The following is a 17,788-nucleotide window of genomic DNA, read 5'->3' on the forward strand; positions in this document are numbered from 1 at the left end:
TGTTGCTTCATTTTGATTTCCACGATGAGTGAAATACTCGAGCATTCAAGTTTTAAAATATATTAGAAACAATTAAATTGTAATAATCACATGATAAGGTATAGTTTAAAAGATTAGTTGTGAAAGTGTTGTTAAATCACTATCAAGTATTACAATTAAAAATTATGATATAGGTTAGGAAAGTGACAGTTGTACATAACCTCACTTATTATTTTTGATAGGTGTATACAGTGCGGTTCTAAAAGATAGTTATTAAGATGGTATAACAATATACAGTGAATTTAACCCTTGTCTTTAAATATTTAAAGACAATGATTTTACTTAAGATGTAAAATACAAAAATATTATATTTCCATAGAAGCCAGGAATTACCTACTTACAGTCAGTGTCAAAAGTCATCGTACACCAACGGTTTTTGCAAGATTTCTAAAATAGAATTGTATATAAGAGATAATTTATTTATTATAGTTATAATTATTTTATTTGAACGCATTTGTAAATAAAAAAACACTTAAATTCATTAAAATAATAAAATAAATTAATAATTCTTCAAAATTGCTGAATTCTGACGGAAATTTTGTCATGTCTTTGTAAATCCCAACCTAACCCAACCTTATCTAACCTACCAGTAATGGTTACACTCCATACCACCCTGAAGAACGGATATAGGTGTAGAAAAATAGTCATAAAATTGCGTAAGGAGGGTCGTTCTACACGCCAAATAGCTAAAATACCTGATAAAAGTGCTTCTACTATTCAGTACATAATTAAAAAGTTTGTAAATGCCGGAAATATTGAAAATGCACCACGTAGGGGCCGTCCAAAATTGCTAACTCCCCGAGATGAACGAAGCATTAGAGAAGAAGTTATTGCAAATCTTCGGAGAAAATTCCCAAAAATAGCAGCAAACCTTCAAAATCAAATTAATAAGTGCAGAAACTGTTGGAAGAGTTTAGCAATCTGCCGGCTATAACGGACGCGTACTGCAAAAGAAACTCTACATTAGCGACGTGAATGGAAAGAAACGTATTGAATAATTTGTAAAAATGCACAAAAGCATATAACTTTTTTGGATGTGATGGAGCTATTAGCTATCAAAGTTGAGCCAAAAATTTACATTTTGTTTTGTATTTCGGCTGTAAGTAAACCGTAGAATTTGAAACTTCGTACGTATTTATTACTGGTTAAGACCTTTACTTAAGTGAACTCGATTGCTTTAATGGCACTTATAAATGCAAACTATAAGTTTATTGTCGTGCACATGGTAGCTTAATAGTGGTCTGGCAGTATTTTGGAAAATTATTAGAAAATATAAACTTAAACGCCTCAATTGCTGAAAGAGACTAGGTATTGCTGGCAGAAGACTAAGTATTACTAATGAAAGGCTAGATGTTGCAACTGAAGCAGATTCTTCTTACAGGAGACTTCACACTACTATCAGAAGACGAAATACTGTTGTGGAAGACTAGATATTACTGGCAGAAGACTAAGTATTGCTAGTAAAAGACTAGATACTGCAAATGAAGCACATCCTTCTTACAGAAGACTACACACTACTACTAAAAAACCAAATACTGTTAGCAGAAGACTTAATTTTACTGTCAGAAGACCAAATTATGTTGTCAGAAGACTAGATATTACCAATGGTACAAATCCCGTTTAAATTTCTGTCCAATACTTGTTAAAATTGCATCCCTCGTTTCCCGATTTCTATGTTCTTTAGATTTGGTATTCCAAAGAACTGAATTTTCTTCATATGAAGTGTATGAAGAAAATATTTCTTCTTGGGACCATTTTCTTTTAGACGTTATCTTTAAACGTGTTATATTGAGAAAACTCGCAGCAAAATTCGAACCGTGTTCGTTTTTTGACAGTTACTCTCATAATAGATAACTTATGCGTATCCACTTGAGTACAAATCTCAACCTGTTTACTCTCCGAAAGTTGGTAGAAACTCTCTGATAGTTACTCTCAGATGTGTGTCCACCACAAAAAATACTTTCGATAGCTTCTCTCGAGAGTATTTCTCGCAAGTGGACACCTAGTTTTAGTTCTACAAGTAACAGTGCTAGTGTAAAACTAGAACTAACGAGCGTTCTCAGACGCACGGCTAAACCCGAGTGTTTCCAGTTCTAGATCTAGTGTTAGTTCTAGTTTTACACGAGCACTATCACTCGCACAGAATCACTAGCACAGAATCATTCGGGTTTAGCCGTCTTGAAAGACGTGCGGCTAAATCCGAATGTTTCTAGTTCTAGCTCTAGTGTTAATTCTAGTGACAGTGCTAACTAGTGCTAGTTAACACTACATAGCGCTAGGTTGTGTATTGCTATTGAACTAAAACTAGAACTAACACAAGACCTAGAACTAGAATCATTCGGGTTTAGCCGTCTTGAGAGACGTACGGCTAAATCCGAATCTTTCTAATTCTAGGTCTAATGTTAATTCTAATGACAGTGCTAAGTAGTGTTAGTTAGCACTACATAGTGCTAGGTTGTGTATTGCTATTGAACTAAAACTAGAAATAACACAAGACCTAGAACTAGAATCATTCGGGTTTAGCCGTCTTGAAAGACGTGCGGCTAAATCCGAATGTTTCTAGGTTTAGGTCTAGTGTTAGTTCTAGTGACAGTGCTAACTGGTGCTAGTTAGCACTAGATAGCGTTAGGTTGTGTATTGTTATTAAACTAACACTAGAAACATTCGGATTTAGCCGCACGTCTTTCAAGACGGCTAAACCCGAATGATTCTAGTTCTGTATTGTTATTAAACTAACACTAGAACTAACACTAGACCACTAGAAAGTTAATAGATATTTTCTAGTCCTAGGTCTAGTGTTAGTTCTAGTTTTACACTACCGCTATCACTAGAACTAACACAAGACCTACAACTAGAATCATTCACTATGGTTTATTTCTGTTGGTGTGATGACTAGGTTACTTTTTGTAGTGATCTGTTCTCAAGAAATGCCACATTTGGAATTTAGTAATGAGGATTATTTGAATTTGATAATAATTTATGGAGAGTGCAACCAAATAATTGCGCATACGTGTCGGCTGCAACATACAAATGGCCTAAAATTGAACAAAAATTTCAAAAATGTAATGAAATACAGGGTGTTCCATTTGAAATATGAAAATTGTCACCTCTTCCGGTGTAACCCCAAGTACCCGGAACCTGAAAATATTTTACTAAAAAGCTGGCATCAAACATCAGAAGTCTGCAAATTTTCAAAAGGCCACTTCATATGGTTATACGCTAGGTTAAATATCGATATGATATTTAACCTAGTGTTAACCAAACTATAAATGTTAGGTATAGGACATATCTGATATAAAAGATGTAAAATAAGACACCTAAGACGACTAAGTAATAAAATATGGGGGTGCCATTTAAAAAAATGAAGTTATGGTATTTCTAAATTTCGAAAAGTTAACGTGCCGTAGTAAAGTGACCAAACGTTCTAGACGGCCGTACTTGGCACCAAAACATACTCCATCACGTTGTTTACGCATGTTCTGAATCCTAAATTGATATCCCAAAAATCGAGTTTTCTCTGATTTTTTTAACAAATGTCTGCTGGAGCAGATTTTTCTAGAAAAATTCGAATAACTCGAGAACGGCCGAATCAAATTGCAAAAAGTAAAGTTATTCATAAACCTTGAAAACAGACAAATCTAAATTTGTAAAAATATATAGGGTGTTCTATTTAAAAAAATAAAATAGGTGGCGACTTCCGGTATAACCGGAAGTGCTAGAAATCTGAAAATATTTTAGTCGAAGAGAACGCAATTAATAATCCTTAAATCTGAATTATCAAATTTTTGTTTTAGCTAGAACCCTGTAAAGTTCTGATGAACGGTCGTCGTGGATGACCTGTATAATTAATGCAATTATTAATATATTATTTAATGATTTTCTTTCCATTTTTTATTCAATGTAAATAAAATTCGATTTTTTTTGCACTTCAAATGGATTACTTTATTTGTTTCTTTTTCTCTACCGGTTTTGCCGCATATTATAGCATCATCAGGAGAATACGTCAATTGGTTACAAAACATTCTTAGGATAAATGTTGTTGAGTGTTTCTTTATATGTTTTCATTTTCAAATTACCCTCAGAATCTTAGAGAATTGAGATTGGAGAGGATTAAGAAATTATAAATTCGTTTAGAAATAAATAATAATCGGTAGAGAAAAAGAAATAAATAAAGTAATCCATTTGAAGTGCATCGAATTTTATTTACATTCAATTATTAATAGTTTAGATGTTTGATATAAAAGAAATCTGTAAATCAATTCAGCAGTTTTAAAATAAAACGGCAATAAATAATTGATTGGAAATCTTGGAAATCTTCCAAGCATGCCTGGCGCTGCGCTATATACCCAGTCGATGGCGTGAGGTCACAGTGAACTTCATACCAAAACCGGGTAAGCTTGATTATTTCACACCGAAATCGTTTAGACCAATCAGTCTCTCCTCCTTTCTTTTGAAAACTCTGGAGAGACTGTGTGATCGCTATATTAGAGATTTGTCTTCCAACTAAACCAGTAAATCCTAATCAACACGCTTACACTCAGGGCAAGTCCACACTAACGGCTCTTCACTCAGTGACCAGCTTTGTTGGTGGGGCGCTGGACCTAAAGGAGTCCGCCCTGGGGGTTTTCGTAGATATAGAGGGAGCTTTTGATAAAACAACTTTCTCTGGTATTAACGATGCCTTGTTAGAGCATAATGTTCCACCGACTCTTTGTGGTTGGATTGAGAACACTCTTAAACATAAGACAGTTAAGCTTAGGGCTGGCGATGTCAGTCTTCAAGGAGGAGTTACTCGAGGCTGTCCACAAGGGGGTGTACTATCCCCACTTTTGTGGAACCTCACCCTGGATAGCCTCTTGAACCGCCTCGCCGAAGCCAACTTTATCACAGTTGGTTACGCAGATGATTTAACCATTCTCGTCAAAGGCAAGTATATAAACGTGCTGTTTGACAGGATGCAAGTAGCTCTCAAACTGATAGAGACTTGGTGTGACGAACAAAGACTCTCTGTGAATCCTAAGAAGACGGAGTTGATTCTTTTCACACGGATGAGGAAGGTTGGCAATCCCAGAATGCCATCCCTTGCTGATACTCCATTGGTATTGTCAAAAGAAGTTAAATATCTGGGCATCACACTTGACAATAAAATGACATGGTCAATGCCGGAGGGCTATAGGTAAGACATGGGGTTTGTCACCCAGAAATGCCCTCTGGATTTACACGGCTGTAATCCGACCTATGCTTACTTATGGTGCAGTAGTATGGTGGTCAAAGACCCTACAGTCTACATCCACTACTGCACTTAATAAAGTACAGAGACTTGCGTGTTTGTATGTTACAGGTGCGCTGCGGACTACCCCCACTGCAGCCATGGAAAACATGTTAAACCTAACGCCACTTCATTTGTTCATCCAAGAGGTGGCATTGGTGACCATGACTCGACTGCGAGCAGCAGGAATTCTAATGGGTGAGAGAAATAGTAAAAATGCCAATCTCTGGAATGAAATGGTGGATTACTCACCAATTCTGGAGTGTGTAACGGACTTTACACCCCTACAACACATTTTTACGAAGAAATATCTCACCCACCCAAGCTCCACAGAAGTAGAGGTAAAAAACAGCCTTAAAATCTACACTGATGGTTCAAAGAGACGGGAAGGAGCTGGAGCCGGAGTCTTCTCGTACGATCTCCGACTCCACGTATCTGAACCTTTAGGTATAAGTACCACCGCCATACAGGCGGAGTTAATCGCCATACAACTTGCCGCTGACGTTATTGTCAGATCCAACTTGGTAGGTAAGACTTTTACAATTTATACTGACAGTAGACAAGCTATTTTAGCCCTGAGTAGAATAACAATTACCTCAGGACTTGTTATGGGTTGTCATCTGACATTGGAGAAGGCCGCAGTGCATAACTGTGTCATACTTCAATGGATAAAAGGACACTCGACTTGTTCAGGTAACAAGCACGCTGATAGGCTTGCCAAAAGGGCTGCCAAGCGAGCGCCATGTTCGCCTGAACCGATAATCGCTCCGTCCTTATCAACTCAGATTGAGATAATTAAAGATTTTACCCACAAAAAGTTCATGAACTGGTGGGATAGGGTTAAGGGTTGCCATCTGTCTAAGGAAGTATTACATTATCCTTCAGCAGAGGCAGCCTTGTCTTTCGTAAGGCTTGGTAGAAACGCTCTACGAACTGTAACGGGACTCGTCACGGGTCACTGTAAGGTAAACAAGCATCTTTATAACCTTAAGCTTGCTATTAGTCCTCTCTGTCGCCTCTGTAAAGAGAGCGAGGAGACGGTCCGACACATCTTGTGTGAATGCCCCACTCTGCAAGACCTCAGAATGAGAGACTTCGGAGAGGAATGGCCGACCACAGATGGCATCAGGAACACACCTCTGAGCTGCATCCTAGCCTTCGGAAATTCCTTAGGCTGGTTGATGTAGCCGGAGACAGTGTAGGAGGATGTACAAGGGGCCCGTTGGGGCCTAGGTGCTGTGTGCGTAGCATACCCTCCGCTTTCCTACATACACACACAAATAATTGATTATCATTATGCTTGTTTATTTGCGGTTGTTGTTTCATATCTATTGATTGTTTATGGGGTTTTACAAAACCATATTATTATTATGTTTATTTGTAAAAATATCGATGAAGTATAAAAGGAAAATTATACCATGCAAAATCATCATATAGAATCGTTCTTCTTTCTAAATTTCTTCACACCAATCTAAAATGACTAATACTAGTAAAAAAATCGATGAGGTACGTTTAATTATTATAATTTCTTTCTCTTCCTTAACTATATAAGTTTAGACAATCTTTACAACAACGTGGAACCAAATCAATCTAAATAACACCTGCACTTTTCACCCCCGTTTCTTCACACCAAAAACTCGTCTTTCAGGAATAATTTGCACCATCGGTAACAAACATTTTTTCGTTAATCTAAATCGCTGTAAAATTAATCATTTTTTAGGTCCAACATCTCGTAGCATCCCCGTTTTAATCGATTTGATGAAAAATGGAATGAATATTGCTAGATTGAACTTTTCCCATGGTTCTCATCAAGAGCATGGAGAATCAATTGCGAATATTAGAGCGGCTGCTATTGAATATGGCAAACAAATTAAGACCCAATTTCCCATTGGGATCGCTTTGGATGCGAAAGGGCCGGAAATTCGAACTGGTTTATTAGAATTGGTAAAATACACTTAAAATTAGGATTGATTTTTAATTTTTTGCGTTTAGGGTGGTTCCGCTGAAGTTGAACTTCATAAAGGCGATCAAATTACATTAACAACTGATAAAGAATTCGCTGAAAAAAGTAATGCTCATGTAGTTTACGTTGATTATAAAGATATAACCAAAGTTGTTCAAACGAATACTTTGGTCTACATCGATAATGGTTTAATATCACTTAAAGTGAACAATGTTGAAGATCCCAACTTGATTTGTACCGTTGAAAATGGTGGGATGTTGGGAAGTAAAAAAGGAGTTACTTTACCTGGAATTGATATTAATTTACCCGATATTTCCGAAAGAGATAAATCCGACTTACTATTCGGCGTTGAAAAAGGTGTCGATATGATTTTTGCCTCGTTCATTCGAACCCCGGAAGCGATAACAAAAATTCGTAATATTTTGGGAGATAGTGGAAAAAATATTTTGATTATCTCCAAGATTGAAAATCATCAAGGTTTGAATAATTTAGATGGGATTATTAAAGCTTCCGATGGGGTTATGGTTGCTCGTGGAGATTTGGGCATTCAAATACCAACGGAAAAAGTGTTTTTGGCTCAAAAATCAATTTTAGCCCGATGCAATAAGCTGGGAAAACCCGGAATTTGCGCCACGCAGATGTTGGAGTCAATGGTAAAAAATCCTAGACCAACTCGCGCAGAAAGTTGCGATGTAGCTAACGCTGTTTTGGATGGAGCTGATTGCGTTATGCTTTCTGGTGAAACTGCTAAGGGGAATTATCCGGTGGAATGTGTTAAAATTATGGATAAGATTTGTAAAGAAGCTGAAGCTGCGATTTATCAAAATGAGTTAAAATCTGATGTATCTCAAACAATTGCTAGAGCCGCCGTTGAAGCTTCAATTAAATCTTTAGCCACTGCGATTATTGTTGTTAATTCAACTGGGGGGTCGAGCCAATTAATAGCAAAATATCGCCCTAAATGTCCTATTATTGCCATTACTGAGAATCACCAATTTGCTCGGCAATCTCATTTATACAGAGGAATTCGTCCACTTATTTTTGAAAGTTAATGTTTTAATAAAGTTGATTAAAGACAATTAATTTATGGTGTTTGTAGATAATCCAAAAAGTGATTGGTTAAAAGATGTTGATGATCGAATTCAAGCTGGAATAAATCATGGCAAAACCAACACATTTATTAAAATTGGAGATAGAGTAGTTGTTGTTTTTGGTTTTAATCAAGCTTCCGAGTTTGTGGATACAATAAGAATTGTGTAAGTTTATCACATTTAATTATATGTATTGATAAAGTTGCTAAAAATTTTTTTTTATTTTCAGTGATGTGCAATAAATTAAAATTTATTTTCTATATCTTTATGTATTTATTTAATTTCTATTAAATAACTAATATACCGGGAATTTCATATAACTTGTAAAATATGAATGAAATATGAAAGGTGATAACTGTGAGAAACTCACGGCTAACCACGAATGTTTCTGGTTCTAGATCTACTTTTCGTTCAATAAAAATATACCACAATCTAACGCTAAATAACAATTAAAACTAGAACTAACACTAGACCTAGAACTAGAAAGTATCGGGTTTAGCCGTGAAAAAACTTTCAGTTGTCAATGTCAACTTTAATTTTATTATTATATTCGTAATCTTTATAAAATAACCTTTAAAGTATGTCCAAACATGACACATTTACCTTAAAAAACCAAAAAGTTCGAACTTTTTGTTGACATATTTGTCAACTTCATAAAAAACCCTTTAAAATGAGTCCAAACTCGACATATTTAACATTAATATTAATGGAGATACAATCACTTCCGGTTTGAAACGTCAACGCCAATTTTGTCATATTTGTCATCTTCATTAAAAACCCTCTAAAATGAGTCCATAGATAACGCACTTATCTCAAAAAACAAAAAAGTTAGAATAAAAAACATTAAACCCGAAGTTAGCAACAATGAAGATAGCAATTTAATTTTTAAATATTAATACCAACCTAAATTTCGATTTTTTTTAATTATTTTTTTGTTTTTGTGACAAATATTAAGACATTTTATAAAAATTAAGAATATGTCAAAATAACGTTGACATTTCAAACCGGAAGTTGCTTATATCTTGAGTAATATTGGAATTAAACGTATCATGTTTGGACTCATTTTAAAGGATTTTTCACGACGATTACAAATATGTCAAAATTGACGTTGACATACTTAACCGGAAGTTGACCATAACTTCATTAATATTGGAGATAAATATGTCGTGTTTGTACTCATTTTAAAGGATTTTTAATGAAGATTACAAATATGTCAAAATTGATATTGACATTTTAAACTTGAAGTTAGTTATCATATAACAGACAAATGGACAATTTCATGGTGTTCTTTCATGATGTATTTTTTATTAAAAAAAACTTTTAAAATGAGTCCAAACAACACGCACTTATCTCAAAAACAAAAAGGTTAGAATAAAAAACATTAAACCCGAAGTTAGTAACAATGAAGATAGCAATTTAATTTTTAAATATTAATACCAACCTTAATTTGATTTTTTTTTATTATATTTTTGTTTTTGTGACAAATATTAAGACATTTTATAAAAATTAAGAATATGTCAAAATGGCATTGACATTTCAAACCGGAAGTTGCTTATATCTCGAGAAATATTGGAATTAAACGTATCATGTTTGGACTCATTTTAAAGGATTTTTCACGACGATTACAAATATGTCAAAATTGACGTTGACATTCTTAACCGGAAGTTGACCATAACTTCATTAATATTGGAGATAAATATGTCGTGTTTGTACTCATTTTAAAGGATTTTTAATGAAGATTACAAATATGTCAAAATTGATATTGACATTTTAAACTTGAAGTTAGTTATCATATAACAGACAAATGGACAATTTCATGGTGTTCTTTAATGATGTATTTTTTATTAAAAAAAACTTTTAAAATGAGTGCAAACAACACGCACTTATCTCAAAAACAAAAAGGTTAGAATAAAAAACATTAAACCCGAAGTTAGTAACAATGAAGATAGCAATTTAATTTTTAAATATTAATACCAACCTTAATTTTTGATTTTTTTTTATTATATTTTTGTTTTTGTGACAAATATTAAGACATTTTATAAAAATTAAGAATATGTCAAAATAACGTTGACATTTCAAACCGGAAGTTGCTTATATCTTGAGTAATATTGGAATTAAACGTATCATGTTTGGACTCATTTTAAAGGATTTTTCACGACGATTACAAATATGTCAAAATTGACGTTGACATACTTAACCGGAAGTTGACCATAACTTCATTAATATTGGAGATAAATATGTCGTGTTTGTACTCATTTTAAATGATTTTTAATGAAGATTACAAATATGTCAAAATTGAGGTTGACATTTTAAACCAGAACTTAGTTATCTTACAGTATGTCCCCGGATCGAGTTACTAAGAGGAAAAAAATGTATGTTACTGATTTTTCAAACTTATCTCAACATTAATAATGCGTCGGATATGTTCAAACTACTAAATCGCATGAATTTTATACTCTAACTATAAAAGTTAACTAATTATTCCCATTTTTATGTAAAAATTGGACTTTTTTCTAAATTTTTCAAGTTCCATTTATGATATGTAACCATAGAAACCTTAAAGCTTATGTTAGTGAGATTAAGTCTTTTCATGCAATGTTAACCGTGAAAGAGAGAATTTATTTAGTACAGTGCTATGGTACTGGTGAATCATGTTTTCGTGTAGTTATACAAAAATTCCACCTAAAATATCCGGGCACAAGAAAATCTCATGTTGAGGCTCGCAACTTATGAAAAAATTTTTGGAAACGGGTTCTGTATTATCCATAAAGAAGCCGACAAAGAGACTAAATGATTAAGACGCTGCTTCTCTAATAGCTTTTCAACAAATGACATTGTTTCTTTCCAGTATTGTCGTTATTGGAGTGATGTAAATCCAATTACCCTTAAATTTTATACGGTCAGTGTACTTTCAGCAAGACAGCTTACCATTCACACATTGTGCCAAATGGTTAAATTTATAATTTCATCAAAAATGGATTTGACGAAATGCTCCTATTTGACGATTGAAAGAAATTGTTTACAGTGAACCATTACAAAATGATGCAGAACTATTAAAACTAAAAATAATTAATGTAATAGAATCTCTACCACTGGCGGAAAATCGTAATTCTTATAAAGAATTTAGAATTCGTCTTCAAATGTGTGCCGAATTAGGAGGTGATTTGTTTGAAAGAGGATTTGTTCACTTACAAATAAATAATATTTATTACTTACATAGTGTGTTATTACATAAATTTACATTTAAATAACTATTATTCAATTTTAGCCATATTTTAATTTGATTTGTTCGTATATTTTTCACTAACATAAGTTGTAACTTTTATGGTTTGTATGGTTACATATCGTAAATTGAACTTGAAAAATTTTTAATTAAGAAGTCTAATTTTTACATAAAAATGGGAATAATTAGTTAACTTCTATAGTTAGAATATAAAGTTCGTGTGATTTAGTGGTTTGAACATATCCAACGCATTATTTATGCTGAGATAAGTTTTAAAAATCATTAATAAATTTTTTTTTCCTCTTTGTAACTCGATCCGGGGACATACTGTATAATAGAAATTTTATAACTGAAGTTAATCTAGTGTTAGTCACTTTTCCGCACTTTCTAGTTATTTTTAAAATGTTTTTTTGTATCATTTCACGTTGATTAAAAAAGGATCGTCGATTTTTAAGTGACATGATGATTCTTGAATTTTTCCTAAGTTTCTTTGGAAAGTTCTCTAACACTTTGTCCTTAATTTCATTTTACAACTTTTTAAACTTTAATTTTGTAAGTTAGTAACTACTCTGAAAGAAATAGATTGTACGAATCGTATTATAGAAAAAATATTATACATGCAGCAATTCATTGTATTATTCATTATATTTATTGTACTGAATACAATCTCGTCTCGCTGTCACTTTCCGTAGTAAAGTATTATACCTTATAGTATATTTTTAGTGCATAGTACAATCCATTTCTCGCAGTGTAATATTCTGATTTCGACTTTGATATGTGATCTTTTTTAACAAAAGAAAAAGAAACATTAAGTAACTTGTTTGTAAAATGGATAAGATGAGAGTTGTTAATCTATTTGTAGTGTCTCTGAAGATGGCCAAGAGCCGAAACTGGTTAGACTTAAATTCTATATAAAATAAAAACCAGTTTAAAGTACAAAATCAAATTCTAGATTATTTACTTAAAAAATTTTTACACGAATCATTTTAACTCTAGTATTTGTGGTTAAATTTATGCCACGACTTACAGAAACATCCTGTATAATCGTAAAACGTACCAAGCGGCTTCTGTGCTTGTGATAGCTGTCAACAGTGTTCTGTAATAAAAATATTCTAAGAAATCTTATATTTTTAGAGATGAAAACGAAAATCTCATTTTTCTCAACATTGTTCACTTGTTGGTTAGTCAAGTGATGGATAAAGCGGTCCAATTATTTAAGGACCAAAGTTTAATTGTTATAAATAAGTTATAAATTAAAAATATTTTTATATTCTTATGTCTAAATAATAATTTCTTCTCCGATGGAGGTGAGATTTTGGTTGATTTTTTTAATAGACATAACTGAAAAGAAAAAAAAATAGATAATAGTGTATTTATAATAGCAAATATACAAATTTTTCAAAAGGAAAAAACTGGTAAATAGAACTGGAAAAAGAATGATTTTGGATTTTGAAGAGAGGACATTTTCAGTACACCACAGATTCAAGAGTATCGGTTACTAACACGATCCTCATGGTGTTTGTAAAACCTGATCCTTGTCTCCATCCAGTAACAACCACCACTGGATCACCACTCTCGATAAAACCTTGCACTTTACCATGATTTATTCCAGCTTGGACGCGAGCATCAACATCGTGTAACCAATCATCGACACGTTCATCTAAAAAAAAAAAGAAAATTAATTTAACGTTTAATTTAAAAGATTAATCACCTTCAAAAATGATTGGACGACAAGCTCTGTGCAAATGACATTGACGAGCAACTTGAGCATTTCTAGTAACAGTAATAATAGGGCATCTAGGACGATACTTTGACAATAAATGAGCTGATTTTCCAGATGAAGTCACAACAATAATTGCTGAAGCTAAGCATTTCGTTGAAGCTTCAACAGCTGCAATAGCAACTGTATGCGCTGGATCAATTGGTGGGATAATCTAAAAATAAATCAATATAAAATAGTCCTATAAGTTAAAAATAAATTACCTTAGCATTCAAATCATTAAATAATTGTCTATGCCAAACGGCAGCTTCAGCTTCTTTGCAAATATTAGCCATAGTTCCAACACATTCCAGAGGATAATCTCCTTTCGCAGTTTCACCAGAAAGCATCACGCAATCAGCTCCATCCAAAACGGCGTTAGCTACATCAGAACTCTCTGCGCGTGTTGGTCTTGGTTTATAAGTCATTGACTCCAACATTTGTGTGGCGCACACTCCGGGTTTGCCAATTTTATTGCATTTGGCAAGAATGGATTTTTGAGCCAAAAACACCTTTTCCGTTGGGATTTCAATGCCCAAATCACCACGAGCAATCATAATTCCATCGGAAGCCTCAATAATCCCTTCGATGTTGTTCATACCTTGTTGACTTTCAATCTTGGAAATAATTTGAATATCTTTTCCACGTTCGCCCAAAATACTTCGAATCTCCCCCACCGCCTCTGGGTTACGAATGAACGAGGCGAAAATCATATCGACGCCTTGTTCAACGCCGAATTGCAAATCGGCTTTATCCTTTTCGGAAACAGCTGGTAAATCGACGTTTACTCCAGGTAAATTTACACCTTTTTTACTACCCAACTTTCCTCCATTGTCAACGGTACAAACCATGGTTTGACCTTGAATACTACCCACTTTAAGCGACATTAAACCATCATCGATGAAAATGTGGTTATCTGGCTGACACACTGAGGTTATATTATCATAATCGACGTAAAGCACTTGGGCACTGCTCTTTTCAGCGTATGCTTTATCAGTTGTTACTTTAATTTCTTCGCCTTTTACTAGTTCCACTTCAGCTGAAGGACCCTATTTTAAATAAATTAATTACAAAATTATTTAATGTACTAATTTTATTACCCCTTCTAATAAACCGGTTCGAATTTCCGGTCCCTTAGTATCCAAAGCGATTCCAACGGGATATTTACAATTTAATTCTTGTCCATACTTTTCAGCAGCAGCTCTAACATTTGTAATCGTCGTTGAATGATATTCATAAGTACCGTGGGAAAAGTTTAATCGAGCAATATTCATTCCAGTTTTCAACATGTCAACCAAACGGTCAACATCTTGAGATGATGGTCCTAAAATTTATTGTAAAAAAATAAATGAATTAAAGAAAGTTTTGGGTAGTATTGATTTTTATGTTTTATTACCAATAGTGCAAATTATTCCGGTAAGTCGAGTTCTAGGGGCTAATGAATGGATGTCAAGAGCGCAGATATGATCCAGCTGAGTCATAGCCTGCAAGGCTTGCATCTGCCCTTTGGGGACTTTATCCGATATTACATTAGCCATCTAAAATAAAACAATGATTTAGAGGATTCTAATGATTCTTCATCCTTTCAAAGGTAATGGTAGAAATTGGGAGCTTTACAGAAAGTTTATGAACAATTAGGAGTCATCACTGCGTTTATTAAGAATAATTGTAAGTAATTTAGAGTGACATTGGAAGCAATTGAGGAACATTTCGGAAATGTTGGAAGATATTTGATAGAAATATTAGATACAATTGAAAGTTATTCGGAGCCATTGCATCGAAAACTTTCACTTGTCAATTAATAATGATTAATAAAGTGCAATTATAATACTAATAGCACTTTATAAAAAATACGCAATAAATATGTAGCAAAGGAGTTGATTGGAATTGGTTAGAAAAAATTTTGGAATTTTTATTTTTGCGTTTTAATAATTTATTAATAGAAATAAAAAATGATCTCACCTTATCGGGATTACGTTAAAACCAGGGTTGGGTAAAAAAACCGTGTATAAATTGTAGAGTAAAATAAAACGTTTAACGTTGCGTCCACGTTGTTATTTTTTTGTCAACAACGTCAAACATTAACAGCTAACTTGATAAATATTATTATTATTTATAAATAACTACTATTCGAAATTATTTGATATATCAAGTGGACGTTGCACTGTTTGTAATTGGCATTCGATCACTTTTAAATAGGAAATCCCGATTTGTTATCAGTTATCAATGTTTGTTTTGGAAATACATAATTCATAAAATTAATAAATTTACTTTATTCCTTTTTAACACCTTTCGTTGATAAAATAACAAAAATTATAATAGTATTAATTACCCTTGCAGGTAATAATTAGTAACCAACCTAAGTCGAACATGATTCGCATCCATCCTTGATTTTGCCTTTTCAGTTATGATTGGCATAAAATATACAGGGTGGCCAAATAAGCGTGCAAAATACACTGAACGAAAAATAGTAGTCGAATTAACTAAATTTTCGTTAAAAAAACTACAGAAAATAGCAAATAGCTGTATTTGCAATTATTTCTATTGAAATTAGTTGATGTCAAACGGTTGTTTCAACGTAAATTAAATAAAAAAATTAATATTTTATACAAAAGTATAATTGATTAATAATTCATTTAGAGTTGATTATTTGATGATTTAAAGAATGATTATTATTATTATATCTATAAAAATAGTTATTTTAATGTAAATTAATACATATTTTATCTACTATTTAACAGTTGATTCAAAAAATGGTTATTGCTATTACATCTATTAAAATAGTCATTTTAATGTAAATTAATACTATTAAATAGTAGGCAGAGTATCTATTGATTTAAAGAATTATTTTTGGTATTACATCTATTAAAGTAGTTATTTTAATGTATACTCGTGATCTTTTTAAATGAAAATTAGAGAAGGATGGCTAGCTCGGAGTCGGGGACGGTCGGGTTGGTTTACTTTGAAACCCTGCGCAAGGCTAAGGGGCCGGAGTAATCACGACGGCCAAAGCAGGTAGAGAAAGAGTAATTTAGAATTTGTCACTACGGGATTTTTAAATAGTTAATTGTTTCTATTAATGGTAAACCTCCTTGTCAATACAAGAATTAATTAATTTCATAAATAAGTTTTATGATGATAATAGAGGACCATTCACCAGTAAATGGTGAATCTGAAGACCATCTTACATCGTTTAAAAATCTTGTAAATCAGTTTACAGCGGCTCAAAATCAATTAAAATATAGTAAAATCATTTAGAAACTATCTAAAATGGTTGAAGATCAAACCGTCAAAAACTGTTCAAAATCCTGCCAAATCTTCTATACACACGTAAAATCATCTGCAGAAACTTAATATTTAGTAAAATTATTTAAGATCAGTTAAAATCATCCAAAACCGACTTAAATCACCCAAAAATGTTCAAAAAATAGTTTAAAACGGTATAATGCCATCTGGAATTTAAAATGACTTAAAACTGTTGAAATTGAGTTTAAAATTGGTATAAATTATTTAATCAGTTTAAAATGGTTGAGAATCATTTGAAATTGTTTAAAATCGACTTGAACCATTCAAAATTCTCTAAAATCTTGTAGGACCACTGCAGCCACTCAGACCAGTCAAAATCATCTAAAACTATCTTAGAATCATCCAAAAATGTTCAAAAAATAGTTCAAAACGTTATAACATCATCTGGAATCATCTAAACTCACCTAAGATTGTTGAAAATCAATCTAAAATGGCGTGAAATTGCTGAATCGATTTAAACTGGTTGAAAATTATCTGAAATGTTTTAAAACCTTGCAAAATCTTCTAGGGACACATAAAATTAGCTGCAACCGCTTAAAATCTAGTAAACTCATTTAAAATTAGTTAAGATAATCCAAAATTGTCTTCAAGTCATCTAAAAATGTTCAAAATAAGGATTAAATGATTAAAATAGTGCTGAATCATACTGTAATAATATTAATAATTAATCAGTATTAATATCTTAATATATTATCATCATGAAATTGATTTAAATTAGAAAAAATAATTGAAACACGTTGAAAAACGTAATAATATTATCATTTAATATTTTTTCTGTATTTATATTTTAATAGTTATCATCATAAAATTTATTTAAATTAGGAACAATTTTTATTTGTTTTCCAAAAATCATTTTTTAATAAAACATAATACATTAAATAATTTATTATGCTATTTTCGATAATTTAATCGAATATTTAGCTGGTTTTTATTACAATAAACCTATTTAAAAATCCCGTAGTGACAAATTCTAAATTACTCTTTCTCTACCTGCTTTGGCCGTCGTGATTACTCCGGCCCCTTAGCCTTGCGCAGGGTTTCAAAGTAAACCAACCCGACCGTCCCCGACCCCGAGCTAGCCATCCTTCTCTTATTTTCATTTAAAAAGATCACGAGTATACATTAATAGATATTTTAT

The 17,788-nt window shown here is 32.7% G+C and overlaps 2 protein-coding genes and 1 long non-coding RNA gene across 3 annotated transcripts; 2 read left to right on the forward strand and 1 right to left on the reverse strand.

The window, feature by feature from the left end:
- Positions 1–10: 10 nt before the first annotated feature.
- Positions 11–554, forward strand: LOC139429277 (uncharacterized). Its single transcript, XR_011639960.1, has 2 exons — positions 11–98; positions 222–554. It is a non-coding gene; the product is annotated as an uncharacterized lncRNA (long non-coding RNA).
- Positions 555–4,363: 3,809 nt separating this feature from the next.
- On the forward strand, positions 4,364–8,620 carry LOC111417520 (pyruvate kinase-like). The gene is made up of 7 exons (XM_023049826.2): positions 4,364–4,430; positions 6,707–6,814; positions 6,866–6,974; positions 7,029–7,252; positions 7,301–8,318; positions 8,371–8,527; positions 8,592–8,620. The coding sequence occupies exons 2-7, from the start codon at positions 6,785–6,787 to the stop codon at positions 8,602–8,604; spliced, it is 1,551 nt and encodes a 516-aa protein (XP_022905594.1). The 5' UTR covers positions 4,364–4,430; positions 6,707–6,784; the 3' UTR covers positions 8,605–8,620.
- A 4,321-nt stretch (positions 8,621–12,941) lies between these two features.
- On the reverse strand, positions 12,942–15,420 carry LOC111417519 (pyruvate kinase-like). The gene is made up of 6 exons (XM_023049825.2): positions 15,307–15,420; positions 14,741–14,882; positions 14,445–14,668; positions 13,569–14,393; positions 13,297–13,519; positions 12,942–13,245 (listed from the first exon to the last, which is right to left on the reverse strand). The coding sequence occupies exons 2-6, from the start codon at positions 14,880–14,882 to the stop codon at positions 13,052–13,054; spliced, it is 1,608 nt and encodes a 535-aa protein (XP_022905593.1). The 5' UTR covers positions 15,307–15,420; the 3' UTR covers positions 12,942–13,051.
- Positions 15,421–17,788: the final 2,368 nt, after the last annotated feature.

Source organism: Onthophagus taurus, chromosome 3, assembly GCF_036711975.1.
Source record: "Onthophagus taurus isolate NC chromosome 3, IU_Otau_3.0, whole genome shotgun sequence".
NCBI classification, from domain to species: domain Eukaryota; kingdom Metazoa; phylum Arthropoda; class Insecta; order Coleoptera; family Scarabaeidae; genus Onthophagus; species Onthophagus taurus.